Raw genomic sequence first — 18408 nt, 5'->3', positions numbered from 1 at the left:
GATGTTTTGAGACAGACACTTCACGTAACGACCTAAAGCCGGCCACTCACGACAGGTTTTGCATGACAGTTTGGGCCTGGTACTTAACAGTACCAGAGGTGTAGGTTGTACATACCTACTTACTAGGTACTTCTAAAAAGATAGCATTTTTTATCCTCTAAGGGTGTCTTCACACATAGTTGACGGCTGTCGATCGATCATCGATCGAACAAAACCTGTCGTGAGTGGCCGGCCTAAAAAGAACGACAGACCGGGTGGGATAGTGACACAGAGAACCGTGTCTCCTTTCCAACCGGTCTTTAGCGGAACACAGAGAACTATGTCCCTTTCCTACCCAAGTTAGAAAAGGGCATCCACTCGTAAAATTTGTAGCCAAAACCAAATGTCAGCCCAAAGCAATCACCCAAGTTAGGGCTGATTGAGAGGCTGACGACAAACGCCGACCCCGTCTGTACACGGGAAAAGGCAAAAAAGAAAAAGAAGAAGGACTTAGCTATCTATAATCTACATCTACAATGCCCATTGACAGCAATAACGATACCAATTATATCTTATAGCCTACCTATGTAGGTAACTAAGTATTCAAATATCCCTGCTGGACGCACCTCTTACATTCCGCACACGAGAGAAGCTGCATCCAGATCTTCGACCTGGGCGGGAGTCAAAGCCACGGTCACTGCATTGTCGAACTCCCCACTGGACACTAACCGCACCGTGGTTACACCACACAGGATCGAGTAAGTCGTTGTATTCGTATCTAGCAAAACGTACCTATTCCTCCCCTTTCCTCGACCTAAACCGATACGGTATTGAAACTTACGCTTGTCAGCCTACTAAGCACAAGTTTTTTTTTTGGGGGGGGGGGGGGCTCTATCGCTCTATGATCATTGAATTTATTTTGAAGTAGGTAGGTAATAGGTATCTACGTACCAACAGACATGGGTATGATCACTAGGTAGTATGCACCTACAATCTAGATACCTACATTACTTCATGGATTCTATTAGGTGCCTTCCACCTGGAACAGCTAAATCAGATTTAGAATTTTTGCGTGGCACATTGCATAAACAAAATAGTTTCCAGGCGACCACACAAAATTTTACCCCGTAGTTGCATCCTCACTCCACAGATTTTGTGCCTCCTATCTCTCATACCTAAAACCCAGAAGAAGGATAGTAAAATCAAGGTACTTAACAGTACCAGAGGTGTAGGTTGTACATACCTACTTACTAGGTACTTCTAAAAGCATTTTTTATCCTCTAAAGGTGTGTTCACACATAGTTGACGGCTGTCGATCGATGTGAATTTATTGTGAATCGATGTTGATCGACAGCCGATCGACACACCTTAAGACTGCTGTTTTTACTTCATCAGATTCTGGTGTTACGAAGTACCTACCTATGTAGTCTATGTACATTGTAATGCATACGTAGGTGGAATGAAAACTTTGTTTCGCTCCGATTAAACAAGCTGATGGGCCCGCTGCGTGGCACATTGCATAAACAAAATAGTTTCCAGGCGACCACACAAAATTTTACCCCGTAGTTGCATCCTCACTCCACAGATTTTGTACCTCCTATCTCCCATACAACATGTACCTATGTAGTAATAGAAATCTGTGGTTCCATCAAAAATGAAATATCCCTATCAAAACTGCTTTACTGGGGTATAAATGTCCATTCCACACTTGACAGCCTAAAATAACATTGAGGTATTTTCTTTACCTATTTATTAGCTGTAGATAGGTAGGTAATACTTTTGATTCCCAAAAGTCCTAAAACGTATTTTTCGTAATACAAATAAACAATGTCAATAAAATGAGAAAATTACATTCTACAAGAGTACTTAATTCTATCCCAAGGTACCTAATAATTCCTTTTGAATTTTAGTTGACTGTTTTGCGTTTATCGAGTGACGCGTGACGTAGGTAAGTAGGTAAATGTTCGAAAAAAGACGTATGTAGGTATTCCTAAGTTGTTATTAGGAGGGATTTTAGGCTGAGATGAATAGGTAGAGGGATTTTGGGAAAAGAAACATATCCCAACAGATGTTGACAATCAAGGGAAAATAATTTTAAATTTTTAATTGCATTAAAAATATATAGTTCCTAGATACTACCTAGAAACGTGTAGGTACCTACGTCCCCCCTCCCTAAAGGCGCTTTAACATTGATAAATGACAGGTCGTTCGCGCAAATTCCGCTCTACAAATAGGTACCTACATTTTACCTACCAACTTTAGGGGACTTTTTTGCTGTTAAAGAATACTGTTGTTTATACCTACCTACAAAATTTTGAAAATGAGTAAATGAGACAGATACGTACCTACCAATGTACAATGTACCTAACATACCAGATCATATTCATTTAAGCTAGGTACCTACAAACAACAGGTGCCGCACCCCAAGACACGCTAGACCAAAATCTAGCAACATTAAATTGCAAAATTTATTATTTTGCTACAGCAGCAGTACTTAGACTTTAGAAGAGATGAAAAATAAAAAATTCATGGAATAAAATTAATTAATCTGATTGTAATGATTGTCTTTACATTTAAAATTCTCCCTTCGTTCTTTTTATCAAACAAATTTAATGTTTTTTATATGAATAATTTGTTATCATCGAATCGATGTTGATCGACAGCCGATCGACTATGTGTGGACACACCTTAAGACTGCTGTTTTTACTTCATCAGATTCTGGTGTTACGAAATACCTACCTATGTAGTCTATATTTATGTACATTGTACATACGTAGGTGGAATGAAAACTTTCTTTCGCTCCGATTAAACAAGCTGGGCCCGCCCATCCGGGAATTTTTTAGCCCGTAGTTTATTCGATCGTGATTAAAGAAAATCAGTACCTATGTAAATTTTTTAGCCCGTAGTTTATTCGATCATGGTTAAAGAATACCTTTGTACCTACCTAATTTGTTTAATATTCAGTTTATTATTATTCTTGATTTGATTTTTTGATTTTACTTTCATGTAATGATTTAAAATCAAGACTAGAGCCCGTTCTCCCTTTACTCCCAATATAAGGTTCAAGTCACCCATCCATTTATTGGCCTTGCTCGGCGTAGCTTAACATAGGTGACGCTAAAAGGCTTTATGGTTTTTAGGACAAAATTTGCACCACCATTTTTGTGTTTCTTGTAAAAAGACCTTTAATTTGATATATATGTAGGTCGACTAGGTTTGGATAACAGACAGAGTGACAGGCCTTGCTCGGCGTAGCTTAACATAGGTGACGCTAAAAGGCTTTATGGTTTTTAGGACAAAATTTGCACCACCATTTTTGTGTTTCTGGTAAAAAGACCTTTAATTTGATATATGTATATGTAGGTCGACTAGGTTTGGATAAGTCCTTCTATGGATCTATGGGAACAGACAGAGTGACAGACACCGAATCGAATACAATAGTCCGTCCCTTATACCTTTTTATTACTATTGTAATAATAAAGGAAGGACGGACTAAAAACGAGAAAAAAAGTTACGTCACTACACGCTTGATGAAAAAAAAATCTCACATTCAGTTGCCGCTTCGAACTTTCCGCCACGTCACGGGCAACTGGAATTGAAAATAGGTCAATGGACTGTGGTTACATCTAGAATCTAGGTAACAGCTACCCTAGGTCCCGACAGGTTAGGGCCAATCCATGTTTAAAGGCTGGATACACTTTCCACCACACCTTTTTGAGAGTCCTATTCTTCGATTATTAAATTTATTTCTTTGAGGGTCCTCCGAAAGGTTCCATGGGCCCTTTTGTCTAGAGAATTCCGTCCCCCCTCCCTAAAGGCGCTTTAACATTGATAAATGACAGGTCGTTCGTGCGAATTCCGCACTACAAATAGGTACCTACGTTTTACCTATCAACTTTTGCTGTTAAAGAATACTGTTGTTTATACCTAGGTACCTACAAAATTTTGAAAATGAGTAAATGAGACAGATACATACCTACCAATGTACAATGTACCTAACATCCCAGATCATATTAATTTAAGCCAGGTACCTACATAAGATTATTATTTATGTAAGTTCATTATTCCTCATTAATATTACTAAGCAAATGAGTAGGAGGTTAGGTTTATTAAGATCTGAGGATAAGAAGACAAAGGAAACGTAGGTGTAGGTGTAGAAGGAGACAAGAAAACAAAAGAAGGTGGTGATTGGTGTGAGTAGGTAACAAGATAAAAGGAGGGAAAGGAGAATAACAAGTAAAACAAAAGGAAGAAGGATAACGACGAAATAAACAATAGAATGAGGAGCAGCGAAGACACAAGAACGGTGTTAATGCCAGCGGGTCACAACCTTTTACCAAACAGACGCTCCGTGGAACAAGGAGGGAGAGACGGAATCAGAGGGAACCGGAGAAAGAGAGGGAGGGATAGAGAACGAGAAATAGAGAATGAAAGAAAGGCAGAAGAAGAAAGAAAGGGAAGAGAGAGAGAGGGAAAGAAATAACGAACCTGAGGGGGAGAAAAAGAGAGAAAGAAGAGAGGGGGTTGAAGAGGAACGGAGGGAGAATTAAAGACAAATATTGGGAAAGAAAGGGAGAGGGAAAGAGAGTGAGGAATAAAAGAAAGAGAAAAGAGGGAAATTGGGAGAAAAAGGAGAGTAAAGAGAAAGAGTTGATGGAAACAGAACTCCTTTACAAAATAATCTGTTTCTTTTTCTTTGCAACACCACTCGTTATTTTCAAACAAAGCCAGAACGAAAAAAGAAGCAAATATAAAATGGAAATCTTGCTTCCATTAGTTCCATTTTCTCCAAATCTTTTGGTAATCCAAATCTTTTGCTGTCTTTGTTTCTGGAGAGTGTTTGCTTTGCTTTCGATTTGAGTAAATTCTTCTGATCCTTTTCGTGATTCGTCATGTGAGAGAGAGACAAAAAAGAGTGAGAGTTAGAAAGGGAAAGAGAAAAGAGAGAGAGTAAGAGAAAAGAGAGAAAGAGAAAAAAAGAGAGTGAAAGTAAGAAAAAGGAAAAAGGGTGAGAGAGAAATTTTCGAGTCAGGTTAATATGGTTTGTTGTCAGTATATTTTCACCTAGGTAGGGTACCTACCTATCTATCTATTATGTCTCTTTTTGAAAACCTTTTACCCATTGTGTGAGATTGAGATGGAAAGCTAGAAAAAAAAAAGAAAGAAGAAGGAGAAGAAGAGGGCAGAAGAAGAAGGAGGAGAAGAAGAAGAAGAAGAAGAAGAAGAAGAAGAAGAAGAAGAAGAAGAAACGGCTGCTGCTGTGGCTAAAATGGCGTAGTTTCATTTTTACTTTTTATAAATGGTTCTCACTGGATTGTTCAAAAAATGCTGAAATCCTGCCTTTGTGAATTTTTGCTTTCTATGTTAATGTCATGTGTTGCATAGGACCTACGTATCTCGAAAGTCTATTCAATTCCATAAACCGTAGAATAGAATAAACTCACCTTGTTTACTCTGTAGCAGTACGTCCCTTTTCTCCAGCATTCAATATAGTCTGACATTAGTAATTTGTTAGTCTCATTTCATTAGTAATTTGGTTCTGGTTGGGTTTTATTTCATTGGTAGCTATATCTACCTATTTGAAAATAGTTCAAATTTCTTTCAGCATTTTCCGAACAACTGAGAACAAGACTTTAATAAATAATTAAATAAAAAACCAACCAACCAAACAAACAAACGATTAAACAAATAAGAATGTACCAGTTCCCAATGGGTCACTGAAGTTAATCAACGACTCTTGTGGTTGGTATTCGGATGGGTGACCATCTGGGCAAATGCTTACTGTTGGCTTTTCCCGGCCCCACTTAAGCTGGGTGAGTTAAAATAAATGAAAGTAAGCGGTTAGCTTGTCACCGAAGTAGGGTAGCACTAAAACATCCATCACTAAAACGTAAAACCTTATACCTAAACGGTCACTAAAGTGTAGAGTCAAATCCCTCTAAAAATGGATTTCAATACCCAATCACGAGAAGAAAAAAAAAATCCCTTTGCGAGGACATAAAATATTTCTATCTAGGTCTCTTCCACCTAACCGCTCTTCCTTTCAGTCTCATCCTAGCAGTTGGTATAAATTTAATGTGGTAGGTATATTCTATTCTATTCTATTCTAACCAAATCCCCCTCACCTTATGCAACGTTCCGGTTTCCACTTCGACATCTTGGTTGCGTTTGATTTTGCTGTTGGAAAGTCCAACCCCGAGAGAGAGGACTTTGACCTGGGCTGGATACAGGGTGGTCAGAGAGCAATTGACACTCTTGCCGTAGTTGCGGAGGGTGTACACGTCCGACAGACCCTCCAGGAGAATGTTACACGCTGAAACAGAGTGGTCGAAAATACAATACATCATTAAATAGAAGAATTAAGCCGGTAGAGCCAGCCTAGTTAGCTTGGTTGGTAGCGCGTCTGCCTTGTAAGCCCTAGGCTGCGGATTCGATTCCCGCCCGGTACGGATATTATCCTCAGGGGATAATGTTCGTTCTCGGAACGGCTGGCTTTCTCCTATCCTAGCCAGCCTAGTTAGCTTGGTTGGTAGCGCGTCTGCCTTGTAAGCCCTAGGCTGCGGATTCGATTCCCGCCCGGTACGGATATTATCCTGAGGGGATGATGTTCGTTCTCGGAACGGCTGGCTTTCTCCTTTCCCGGAGAGGACTTTGACCTGGGCTGGATACAGGGTGGTCAGAGAGCAATTGACACTCTTGCCGTAGTTGCGGAGGGTGTACACGTCCGACAAACCCTCCAGGAGAATGTTACACGCTGAAACAGGGTGGTCGAAAATACAATACATCATTAAATAGAAGAATTAAGCCGGTAGAGCCAGCCTAGTTAGCTTGGTTGTTAGCGCGTCTGCCTTGTAAGTCCTAGGCTGCGGATTCGATTCCCGACCGGTACGGATATTATCCTCAGGGGATAATGTTCGTTCTCGGAACCGCTGGCTTTCTCCTTTCCCGTCTTCCTTCTCTCTTCGATTTCGGAACGACCTTAGCAGTTACAGTTCCCTCTGTCAAACCTCTTAAAAAAAAGCACCTTTCTGGTTTGAGATAATTCCTATCTTCCTTCTCTCTTCGATTTCGGAACGACCTTAGCAGTTACAGTTCCCTCTATCAAACCTCTTGAAAAAAAGCACCTTTCTGGTTTGAGATAATGTAATTTTATCACCCAATACCTATCTACTTCCCATTTCCCTTCCTGACCCAGGTGTAAAAGAAAGCTGAATAAAGGTAGATAATAAACGGAGCAACTGTTTTCGATAACATCAGTCCCGACTTCCAGAGAGATAAGTATAAAAAAATATTTTGGTAATAATAAAAAAAACCACGTAAAAATACACTTATTAGGTAGGTGTCAACCAATATTGAATTTCATAGCAAGACAATTTTCACCGCCATAGCTTGATGAGCAAAGGCTATCAATTTTAAAATTTAGAAAGCATCTCACGAGAAAGCGAAAGCTGGCATCGAACCGAGGCATCAAATTTCACAGGGATACAAAATACCTTACGGGGCGTTTTACCTTAGGTATTACGCGTGTAAAGGGCCTTTTGGTAGGGGATATTCCAATGGCCTCTTATCGAAAAATTGCTCGTTTGAAAAAAAAGGGATAAGGGTCTAAAATTCTAAATAGAGGTAGGTTGTATACCTAACAACCCTAACAGTAGGTAGGTACACCTAAATATTTAGATACATATGTACAATACGTAAATGTACCTTTGATCTTTTTTCTTCTTCTTTTTTCTTTTTTTTTTACAATAAAAATAAATAAATGTGAACGGTCGTTATGATAATAGAGATAGGGGATAGGGGGATCTTCACATGTCCATGAACAACATCAATGATTCAAATATCAAAGGGAAATAAATTGTGTTGAGTCTTCCGAATATGCCTGTGATACTGCGATAGCTACTCTCCTCCCTCTCTCTCTCTTCATCCCTTCTTCTTCTGCTGCTTCTTCTTCTTCTTCGTCGTCTTCTTCTTGTTCTTCTCCTTGTTGTTCTTTTTCTTTTTCTTCTTCCTCACGAGAAAGCGAAAGCTGGCATCGAACCGAGGCATCAAATTTCACAGGGATACAAAATACCTTACGGGGCGTTTTACCTTAGGTACACGTGTAAAGGGCCTTTTGGTAGGGGATATTCCAATGGCCTCTTATCGAAAAATTGCTCGTTTGAAAAAAAGGGATAAGGGTCTAAAATTCTAAATAGAGGTAGGTTGTATACCTAACAACTATAACAACCCTAACAGTAGGTAGGTACACCTAAATATTTACATATGTACAATACCTAGGCAAATGTACCTTTGATGTTTTTTCTTCTTCTTCTTCTTCTTCTTCTTCTTCTTCTTCTTCTTTTTTTTTAGGTACAATAAAAATAAATAAATGTGAACGGTCATTATGATAATAGAGATAGGGGGTCTTCACATGTCCATGAACAACATTAATGATTCAAATATCAAAGGGAAATAAATTGTGTTGAGTCTTCCGAATATGCCTGTGATACTGCGATAGCTACTCTCCTCCCTCTCTCTCTCCCTCTCTCTCTCTCTCTCTCTCTCTCTCTCTTCATCCCTTCTTCTTCTTCTGCTTCTTCTTCTTTCTTCTTCTTCGTCGTCTTCTTCTTGTTCTTCTCCTTGTTGTTCTTTTTCTTCTTCTTCTTCTTCCGAATATGCCTGTGATACTGCGATAGCTACTCTCCTCCCTCTCTCTCTCTTCATCCCTTCTTCTTCTGCTGCTTCTTCTTCTTCGTCGTCTTCTTCTTGTTCTTCTCCTTGTTGTTCTTTTTCTTCTTCTTCTCCTCCTTCTCCTTTTTCTTCAATTTCCTCTCTTTCTTTTACACCTATTAACCACTGATCCTTTCTGTCACTGTGACCTTGTTCGTTCTTCTTATCAATCCCTCTTGACGTCAGTTTTCTGAGAGAATTCTAATTTTTGACGTGGAAATGAAAAACATTTTATTGAAGCTTACAATATAAAACACTAATAATAACGAGTAACTCCTGCAATAAATTATCTTGACGTCAGTTTTCTGAGAGAATTCTAATTTTTGACGTGGAAATGAAAAACATTTTATTGAAGCTTACAATATAAAACACTAATAACAACGAGTAACTCCTAACTCCTACAATAAATTATAGGTATTATTGCTGTCACCTAGGTAAAAATAATTCTATCCCAAGGTACCTAATAATTCCTTTTGAATTTTAGTTGACTGTTTTGCGTTTATCGAGTGACGCGTGACGTAGGTAAGTAAATGTTCGAAAAAAGACGTATGTAGGTATTCCTAAGTTGTTATTAGGAGGGATTTTAGGCTGAGATGAATAGGTAGAGGGATTTTGGGAAAAGAAACATATCCCAACAGATGTTGACAATCAAGGGAAAATATTTTTCTTTCCATTTCACATCAAGATGGGAAGGGAAATCGCTAGAGGTGCCGGGAGAAATCTATTTTTGAAGGGATTTTGAAGGGAGAATCTGTGAAGAGGGAAATCTCAAGGGAAAATATTTTTCTTTCCATTTCACATCAAGATGGGAAGGGAAATCGCTAGAGGTGCCGGGAGAAATCTATTTTTGAAGGGAGAATCTGTGAAGAGGGAAATACCCCTTGAAAACACATCAAAATAAATGTTCCGTAATGATATGTAAACACGTTATGGCTTTCGGTTTATATTCCCTTTTTTCCCCTTATCCTTTGCCTTTACCCCCTTTGAGGGCTGGTTCGGATGAAAAAAAAAAATGCTTTTTTATTGTTTTACTAGGTACTTCAAAACCCTTGAATTTTTATTGGTAACACATAAATTTTTGCTGTGCAGCCCATGGTTAACACACCAAAATTTATAGGGGATCGAACCCGCAACTTAGCTCTTACAAGGCATAACCGCTACCAAGCTAACTAGGCTGACAATAGCTATATTTACTTTTAGTAATAACTTACTTTTTGTAAGTAAACTTAGCCGTGTCAGACGTACAGATGGGTACCTACTACTGGTACCAAAGTAATACCTACTCAAAATTCGTCTCATAACTCACCGTACAGCTACCTTTTGTCATCTCAGTACCGAGTTACAAAAATAAACAAACACTTAAATAAAACTTTCGCCTAACTTTCTAACTCAATTGAAACTTATAGCTTCCTAAAAATAAGATCAAAATACCCAATTTCAAAGTCCATCTATGGGATGTCCAACTTACTCAACATCACCGGAAGCTTGCGAAAGAGAGTTCTAACACCCTACCCCTGTCCATTCCTATTTACTTATCCATCGTCCCACTCTTTTTTATTTTATTTTTTTACACCATTTTGCTCTAAAAAGAGCCTGTCCATCTGTCCATTATGGGTGACGTCTTGAATGTGTATGGACAGGAGATAAATGGTTCGACAATAGAGAAATAGAGATGAAGGGAGGGAAAGAGAGAGAGAGGGGGGAGGGAAAGAGAGAGAGAGAGAGGGGGTAAACGAAGGAATGTGTCGAAAAAATAGCAGGAAAATGAGGAGGAGTAGAAGAAGAAGGAAGAGGAGGAGGAGGAGGAGAAGATGAAGAAGGAAGAGTAGAAGGAGGAGAAGAAGAAAAAGGAAGAAGAGGAGGAGAAGAAGAAGAAGGAAGAGAAGGAGAAGACGAAGAATATGAAAAAGAAGAACACAAATAAGAACAAGAAGGAGGAGAACAAGAACTATTAGGCGAAAAAATACTAAAAATGAGCATGTGTACTTTTATAGGTATTTTTCTCTTTTTTCTCTTGTTCTCTTTTTCCTCCATTTTCTCGCTTGGAATAAGAACAAGAAGGAGGAGAACAAGAACTAGTAGGCGAAAAAATACTAAAAATGAGCATGTGTACTTTTATAGGTATTTTTCTCTTTTTTTTTTCCCTTGTTCTCTTTTTCCCCATTTTCTCGCTTGAACTTAGCCGTGTCAGACGTACAGATGGGTACCTACTACTGGTACCAAAGTAATACCTACTCAAAATTCGTCTCATAACTCACCGTACACCTACCTTTTGTCATCTCACAGTACCAAGTTACAAAAATAAACAAACACTTAAATAAAACTTTCGCCTAACTTTCTAACTCAATTGAAACTTATAGCTTAGAGTTCTCTCGGAGTGACTCTCTAAAAGCAAACTTTAACTCCTTAGAGGGAAAGTAAAAACGTACGTGGGCACATACCTACTAAGGAGTCCTTAATATTACTACCCTTAATACGTGGGATGTTAGTCCTTACTAGGAAACTTTTTGCACGTAAATAGAATTTAGAGTACCTTTCCAGATAGGTACCAATTTATTCTTATTACTTGAAAAGATAGGAAATGCTTTTCTACGTTAGGTATGTAAAAATATTAGATAGAAGGAGGGGAAAGGATAAGCCATTTTCTCAATATAATTAGAAGACATAGGAAAAAGAGAGAGGTACCTAGGTGTGTATGTATTATTTATAAAAGGAAAAATGAAATGGAGAGATAGAAGCACAAAAAGTATCTATTAAGGAGATGAGAGAGCGAGAGAGAAAGAGGGAAAGAGAAAGAGAGAGATAGAGTAAGACCAAGGGAAAAGAGAGTGAGAGAAAGAGGGTAAGAATAAAGGAAAAGAGGGTGAGAAAGAGTAGGTAAGTGAAAAGAGAGTGAGAGAGAGACAAAAAAGAGTGAGAGTTAGAAAGGGAAAGAGAAAAGAGAGAGAGTAAGAGAAAAGAGAGAAAGAGAAAAAAAGAGAGTGAAAGTAAGAAAAAGGAAAAAGGGTGAGAGAGAAATTTTCGAGTCAGGTTAATATGGTTTGTTGTCAGTATATTTTCACCTAGGTAGGGTACCTACCTATCTATCTATTATGTCTCTTTTTGAAAACCTTTTACCCATTGTGTGAGATTGAGATGGAAAGCTAGAAAAAAAAAAGAAAGAAGAAGGAGAAGAAGAGGGCAGAAGAAGAAGGAGGAGAAGAAGAAGAAGAAGAAACGGCTGCTGCTGTGGCTAAAATGGCGTACCTAGTTTCATTTTTACTTTTTATAAATGGTTCTCACTGGATTGTTCAAAAAATGCTGAAATCCTGCCTTTGTGAATTTTTGCTTTCTATGTTAATGTCAGGAAAGAGAGGGGGGGGGGGGGTAAACGAAGGAATGTGTCGAAAAAATAGCAGGAAAATGAGGAGGAGTAGAAGAAGAAGAAGGAAGAGAAGGAGGAGGAGAAGATGAAGAAGGAAGAGAAGAAGGAGGAGAAGAAGAAGGAAGAAGAGGAGGAGGAGGAGGAGAAGAAGAAGAAGGAAGAGAAGGAGAAGACGAAGAATATGAAAAAGAGGAACACAAATAAGAACAAGAAGGAGGAGAACAAGAACTAGTAGGCGAAAAAATACTAAAAATGAGCATGTGTACTTTTATAGGTATTTTTCTCTTATTCTCTTTTTCCTCCATTTTCTCGCTTGATAAATGGTGTCTCGTGTTAAATAATAGGGTATCACGTTATTGTCTTTCTCTTTTGACACTCTTTCGTCCTTCTTCTCTCCATTCTACATTCCCCATCATGTCTTTTAGTCATGTCCTAACATTCCTTTTATTCATCATGTCAAGTCGGATTAAGAATTAAGTCTAACAATAGGTCAACCTTTAAAAGGAATTTATCTGGAAAGAAGTCTTTGAAAGCCTAGCTTACCTTTGTATAATCACCCCCATGGATACCTTTGTATAATCAATTAATCACCCCCCACTGCTCTATGACTTTGAGACATCACCCAAGTAAGCGCAACTGATCTATTCAAGGAATAACAAAGGTACGTATTTGTAGTATGCGTCCTTTGTGCACCTCTAATTTCATTATAAAATATTACCAATGTAACTACTAAAGGTACCTCGTTAGGTAAGGTACCTACTTTGTTTGTATATTTTCCCTGAGAGTCAAAAGATGAAAGGATTAATCGAATATTAGGTATAAGTAGGTAGGTGCTTCAATATTTATTTTTAGAGTTCAAAGAGGATTTTATTAATATCATTCCTTTTTTAGTCCGTCCTTCCTTTATGATTACGATAGTAATAATAATAAAAAAAAAAGGTATAGTGGACGGGCTATTGTATTCGCTTCGGTGTCGTCTGTCTATCTGTCTGTGTGTCTGACCCCATAGAAGGACTTATCCAAACCTTATCGACCTATATATCAAATTAAAGGCCCTTCTTCTTCCTCTTCTTCTTCTTCTTCTTCTTCTTCTTCTTCTTCTTCTTCTTCTTCTTCTTCTTCTTCTTCTTCTTCTTCAAAATATTGGACAATATTGTACATATGTACTACTGTGTAATCTATGATGTATTGACTGCTCCACACTCCAAATACTTGACTAATATATGTAAGTACCTACAATATTGTGTATTACTCTTCTCTAGCTTCAACAATATTAACAGGCATTCCTTTTAAAATGAAATAGTCTCTCTCTCTATCTCTCTCTCTCTCTCTCTCTCTCTATTTTTCTAAAATATGTCCTTTATTGTCTCGCCAAGATGTTGAAATATAATCCCCACATATCTATACCTCCTATTCCCTCTCTCTCTCTCTCTCTCTCCTCCTCCCTCTCTTCCTCCTCTTTCCTTTTCATTTTCCTTATTCTTCCTTATTTCCAGTAACCATTACTTCATTCCTTCACATAATTCACATTTTGTCCTCTTCTTTTCTATGTCACGGACATTTAATTCTGTCTTTCTCCCTCCCTCTCTTTCTTTCCCTCTATTTCTCTCCCTCCCTATCTCTCTCTCTCTCTCCCTATCTCTCTCTCTCTCTCGCTTTCTTTCTTTCTCTCTCTCTCTCTCTCTTTCTCTATCTCTCTCGCTCTAGCTCCCATTTCCTTTCTTCATCACTGCCAAAACTGAAACGAAAAAAAAAAAAAATGCCATTATCCTTGATGTATCAACATACCGTTAGAAATAGGGTGGTGTTTTAAAACCCATCTAGGATACATAATTATTACATATATTATTTCGGCGTGAAATGCGTGAATGTATAAGTAGATAGTAGAATGATACATATGTAAAATACCTATGTATTAGTTTAGTCATAAAAGTAATTGAAGGAAATATAGGAACTATAGGAACATAAATAATAGCTAACTAAAATATGTAGTACATATCACGTATGAGTAAGTCAGGCCAGTATCCAGGATTTTAGAGGGGGGGTTGAGAATCCAAACAGTGGCATTTGGAGGATATGCTCCAAATAATGGGCCAATAATTTTAGTAGGTATAATATGAGTACTTTACTACGGTTAGGAGCAGAAAGAAGCCCCTGCCCCCTCCTCATAAATACGGCCCCGGGTACTATACGTTCTAGTTTTCTACTCATCTCTTAAGCACTTGCATGAGTAAGTTTGTCAAAGCAAGGATTATCAGCTAATAGGACGATCACTAGGGAATACACATAGGGAATTAAGAAGCCATTAAGTGGAAAGACGAAAGGAGCGTAAGAATGTGTGGAAAAATAGATAGAAAAGGAAGGAGAAAGAGGAGCGGATGGAGACGAAGAAGAAGGAGGAGGAGCAGATGGAGACGAAGAAGAAGGAGGAGGAGCAGATGGAGAAGGAGAAGAAGAAGAAGAAGGAGGAGGAGAAGAACAAGAAGGAGAAGAAGAAGGGGGATGAGGAAAGGGGAAGTAGGAAGAGAAGAGAAGGAGGAGGATGAGAATGAGGAAGTAGGAAGAGAAGAGAAGGAGAAGAAGAAAAATAATTAAAGGACGAAGAAGAACAAGGAAGAGTAGGAGAAGAAGGAGAAGACAAAGAAAAATTATTTTCTTTAAATTATTTAAAGGAAAAAAAAAAAAAAAAAAAAAAAAAGAAAAAAAAAGAAAGGAAGAAGAGGTAGAAGAAGAGGGCAGAAGAAGAAGGAGGAGAAGAAGAAGAAGAAGAAGAAGAAGAAGAAGAAGAAGAAGAAGAAGAAACGGCTGCTGCTGTGGCTAAAATGGCGTAGTTTCATTTTTACTTTTTATAAATGGTTCTCACTGGATTGTTCAAAAAATGCTGAAATCCTGCCTTTGTGAATTTTTGCTTTCTAGGTATGTTAATGTCATGTGTGTTGCATAGGACCTACGTATCTCGAAAGTCTATTCAATTCCATAAACCGTAGAATAGAATAAACTCACCTTGTTTACTCTGTAGCAGTAGGTACGTCCCTTTTCTCCAGCATTCCATATAGTCTGACATTTATTTGTAATTTGGTTCTGGTTGGGTTTTATTTCATTGGTAGCTATCTACCTATTTGAAAATAGTTCAGATTTCTTTCAGCATTTTCCGAACAACTGAGAACAAGACTTTAAAAATAATTAAATAAAAAACCAACCAACCAAACAAACGATTAAACAAATAAAAACAAGTACTCACGTGTGGGGTTCTTATGATAGCGGACATAGAAGCTAAAGCCTTTGCCCCGCGTAGGGACACGGTACTGAATAAGGGCCGCATTTTGGGACGACCGGAAAACGGTTTTGATCCGCTTCGTACCACAAAACTCAGTGAATCGCTCGTGCAAAGGTTTCTCATGATCTTCAAGACTCGGGAAGAACTGGCCGTTTAGCTCCCAACCGTCTACGAACTGAAACAAAAGTGAAGACGATTTTTTCTATTATCAGGTTTGACAGAAGGAACAGTAACTGCTAAGGTCTAATCGTTCTGAAAGGGAAGAGAGAAGGAATTCCACAACCGTACCGCAATGACATGGTAAGACCTCTCAAACGCAGAAGAACGGTGCAGTGGCATTGCCAGTAATTTTGAGGAGATTGATCTTGTGCCATATTGGTTTAAGTCAAAGTCATATAACTTTGAAAGAAGAACCAAAATGGTATTTATAGTTCACACTCGTTTTCTTCTTCTTCTTCTTCTTCTTCTTCTTCTTCTTCCTCTTCTTCTTCTTCTTCCTCTTCTTCTTCTTCTTCTTCTTCTTCTTCTTCTTCTTCTTCTTCTTCTTCTTCTTCTTCTTCTTCTTCTTCAAAATATTGGACAATATTGTACATATGTACTACTGTGTAATCTATGATGTATTGACTGCTCCACACTCCAAATACTTGACTAATATATGTAAGTACCTACAATATTGTGTATTACTCTTCTCTAGCTTCAACAATATTAACAGGCATTCCTTTTAAAATGAAATAGTCTCTCTCTCTATCTCTCTCTCTCTCTCTCTCTCTCTATTTTTCTAAAATATGTCCTTTATTGTCTCGCCAAGATGTTGAAATATAATCCCCACATATCTATACCTCCTATTCCCTCTCTCTCTCTCTCTCTCTCCTCCTCCCTCTCTTCCTCCTCTTTCCTTTTCATTTTCCTTATTCTTCCTTATTTCCAGTAACCATTACTTCATTCCTTCACATAATTCACATTTTGTCCTCTTCTTTTCTATGTCACGGACATTTAATTCTGTCTTTCTCCCTCCCTCTCTTTCTTTCCCTCTATTTCTCTCCCTCCCTATCTCTCTCTCTCTCTCCCTATCTCTCTCTCTCTCTCGCTTTCTTTCTTTCTCTCTCTCTCTCTCTCTTTCTCTATCTCTCTCGCTCTAGCTCCCATTTCCTTTCTTCATCACTGCCAAAACTGAAACGAAAAAAAAAAAAAATGCCATTATCCTTGATGTATCAACATACCGTTAGAAATAGGGTGGTGTTTTAAAACCCATCTAGGATACATAATTATTACATATATTATTTCGGCGTGAAATGCGTGAATGTATAAGTAGATAGTAGAATGATACATATGTAAAATACCTATGTATTAGTTTAGTCATAAAAGTAATTGAAGGAAATATAGGAACTATAGGAACATAAATAATAGCTAACTAAAATATGTAGTACATATCACGTATGAGTAAGTCAGGCCAGTATCCAGGATTTTAGAGGGGGGGTTGAGAATCCAAACAGTGGCATTTGGAGGATATGCTCCAAATAATGGGCCAATAATTTTAGTAGGTATAATATGAGTACTTTTGCAGATTCATACCTAGAAATGCTTTTGAGTCTCATTGTGGTAGGATAAACAAGGTAGGTACGGGATTTCCTACTGTTTAGTACAAACAGGCGCTACCACACCAAAAGAGGAGAAACAAGCTTCAGAAAAAGGGAAATTGTCTTTTAGATTCCGAAAGGAAAATACGGTGTTTGGCCTAACATTGAATATTTGAATATGTATAAAAAAAAACATCAACAATAATAATAATTTTGATAATCTGGGTGCTAAAATTTCCATTCTGACCCGGAATCTAACTCGCGCCTTTATGATAAATTCACCACCCTGTACTTACCGAAACGAGGCCGCCGGTTTCGCAAGGTACGTCCAGATAGTCGAAGTACACTTCAACCAGTTTGTCCGGATCTGTCAGGAGGAAGACTCCACACGCCACCGGCTCTACGGATTTGGACTTGTAGAAGAAGTGGCCTTCCTTGGAGGTGACCAGCATACAGTCTGAGGGGGAGAAAGAAGAAATGAGGAGAAAGAAGATGATGAAGAGACACAAGGATGAAGAATAAGAGGAGGAAATAAGAAGAAGAAGAAGACTTTTCAGTCATAGAGAGAGGGTTGGAGGGAAAGAGGAAGAAAAAGAGAGGAAGAGGAGGAATAAGTAGTCGTAGAGAAGAAGAAGAAGAAGAAGAAGAAAATCTTCTTCTTTAGGTGAAGAAGATGACCTTAATTAGACTGCTGGGGTAAAGGGACATTTAAGGGACTTTTTAGTTCTTCCTAGCAGTATTTAAGGGAAGGCGCCATCACCAGGCCAAAAGGTTGAAAATGTAATTCTTCAATCACGTCACTCTTCGTCAGAAGTGTTTTGTTTTTCATTATTCATTACATGTAAGACTTTTATATTTCTTTCGAATATTAATGAATCTTGTGAGGAAAGATGAAAAGAGAACCTACGTCGGCAACTTTGCGCCGAGCCATTTCAGGGCCTGAGGTTGGTCTTTTTCTTTAAGGGCCAAAATACAAGTTTGTCATTTCAAGGTTAAGAGAGCGGGTTGCAATTTCAGGGCCAAAATTAGAGTCGCTATTTTTTGAAAAAAAAAAAAAAAAATCCATTTTTGATTCTCCGACGTACAAGTTACAGGGTAATACACACTTAATAGAAGTACATATTTATTGACGCCCTTTTTGCTTGCAAAATACGAAAAAGGTCTTTTTGAACGAGAGATTTCCTGTGTAAAGCAACCTCATACCTCAGATTTTCTCTAGGACGGGAAGTCTGAGATCTCATCTACATCCTCGATTGGCCTCACGAGGCTAAATGACCCTTCCTATTCTCACACGACCTTGGCACATCCCCCTTTTATCTCACCCCTGATTTATTCCAATTTCTAGAGAGGAGAAAAAATTCCTTTCAACTACTTCAAGTTTATTTATTGATAAAGCACTTCAAGTGTTGGATGACAAGATGGAATTTCCTCTAGATATCTATTTCTAGCAACAAAACACTTAGCGGAAAATCGAATGAATCTTTAACTACAAATCTAATATG

General features: G+C 38.2%; 1 protein-coding gene across 4 annotated transcripts in view; it reads right to left on the bottom strand.

The window, feature by feature from the left end:
- Positions 1–18408, bottom strand: part of LOC103508010 (corticotropin-releasing factor-binding protein) — a 36341-nt gene that overhangs the window by 1416 nt on the left and 16517 nt on the right. For 2 of the 4 annotated variants that reach the window (XM_026822728.1, XM_026822729.1), the window contains 3 exons: positions 17203–17363; positions 15294–15504; positions 6105–6292 (listed from right to left, as the gene is read on the bottom strand). In XM_026822728.1, the coding sequence (XP_026678529.1) occupies positions 6105–6292; positions 15294–15504; positions 17203–17363 (560 nt within the window). Of the gene's footprint in view, positions 1–605; positions 831–6104; positions 6293–6635; positions 6734–15293; positions 15505–17202; positions 17364–18408 lie in introns of those variants that run through there. The other 2 variants (XM_008472537.3, XM_026822730.1) reach the window with 2 other exon arrangements.

This window comes from Diaphorina citri, unplaced genomic scaffold, assembly GCF_000475195.1.
Source record: "Diaphorina citri unplaced genomic scaffold, Diaci psyllid genome assembly version 1.1 scaffold359, whole genome shotgun sequence".
NCBI lineage: Eukaryota > Metazoa > Arthropoda > Insecta > Hemiptera > Psyllidae > Diaphorina > Diaphorina citri.
This window is presented reverse-complemented; position numbering and strand designations above follow the sequence as displayed.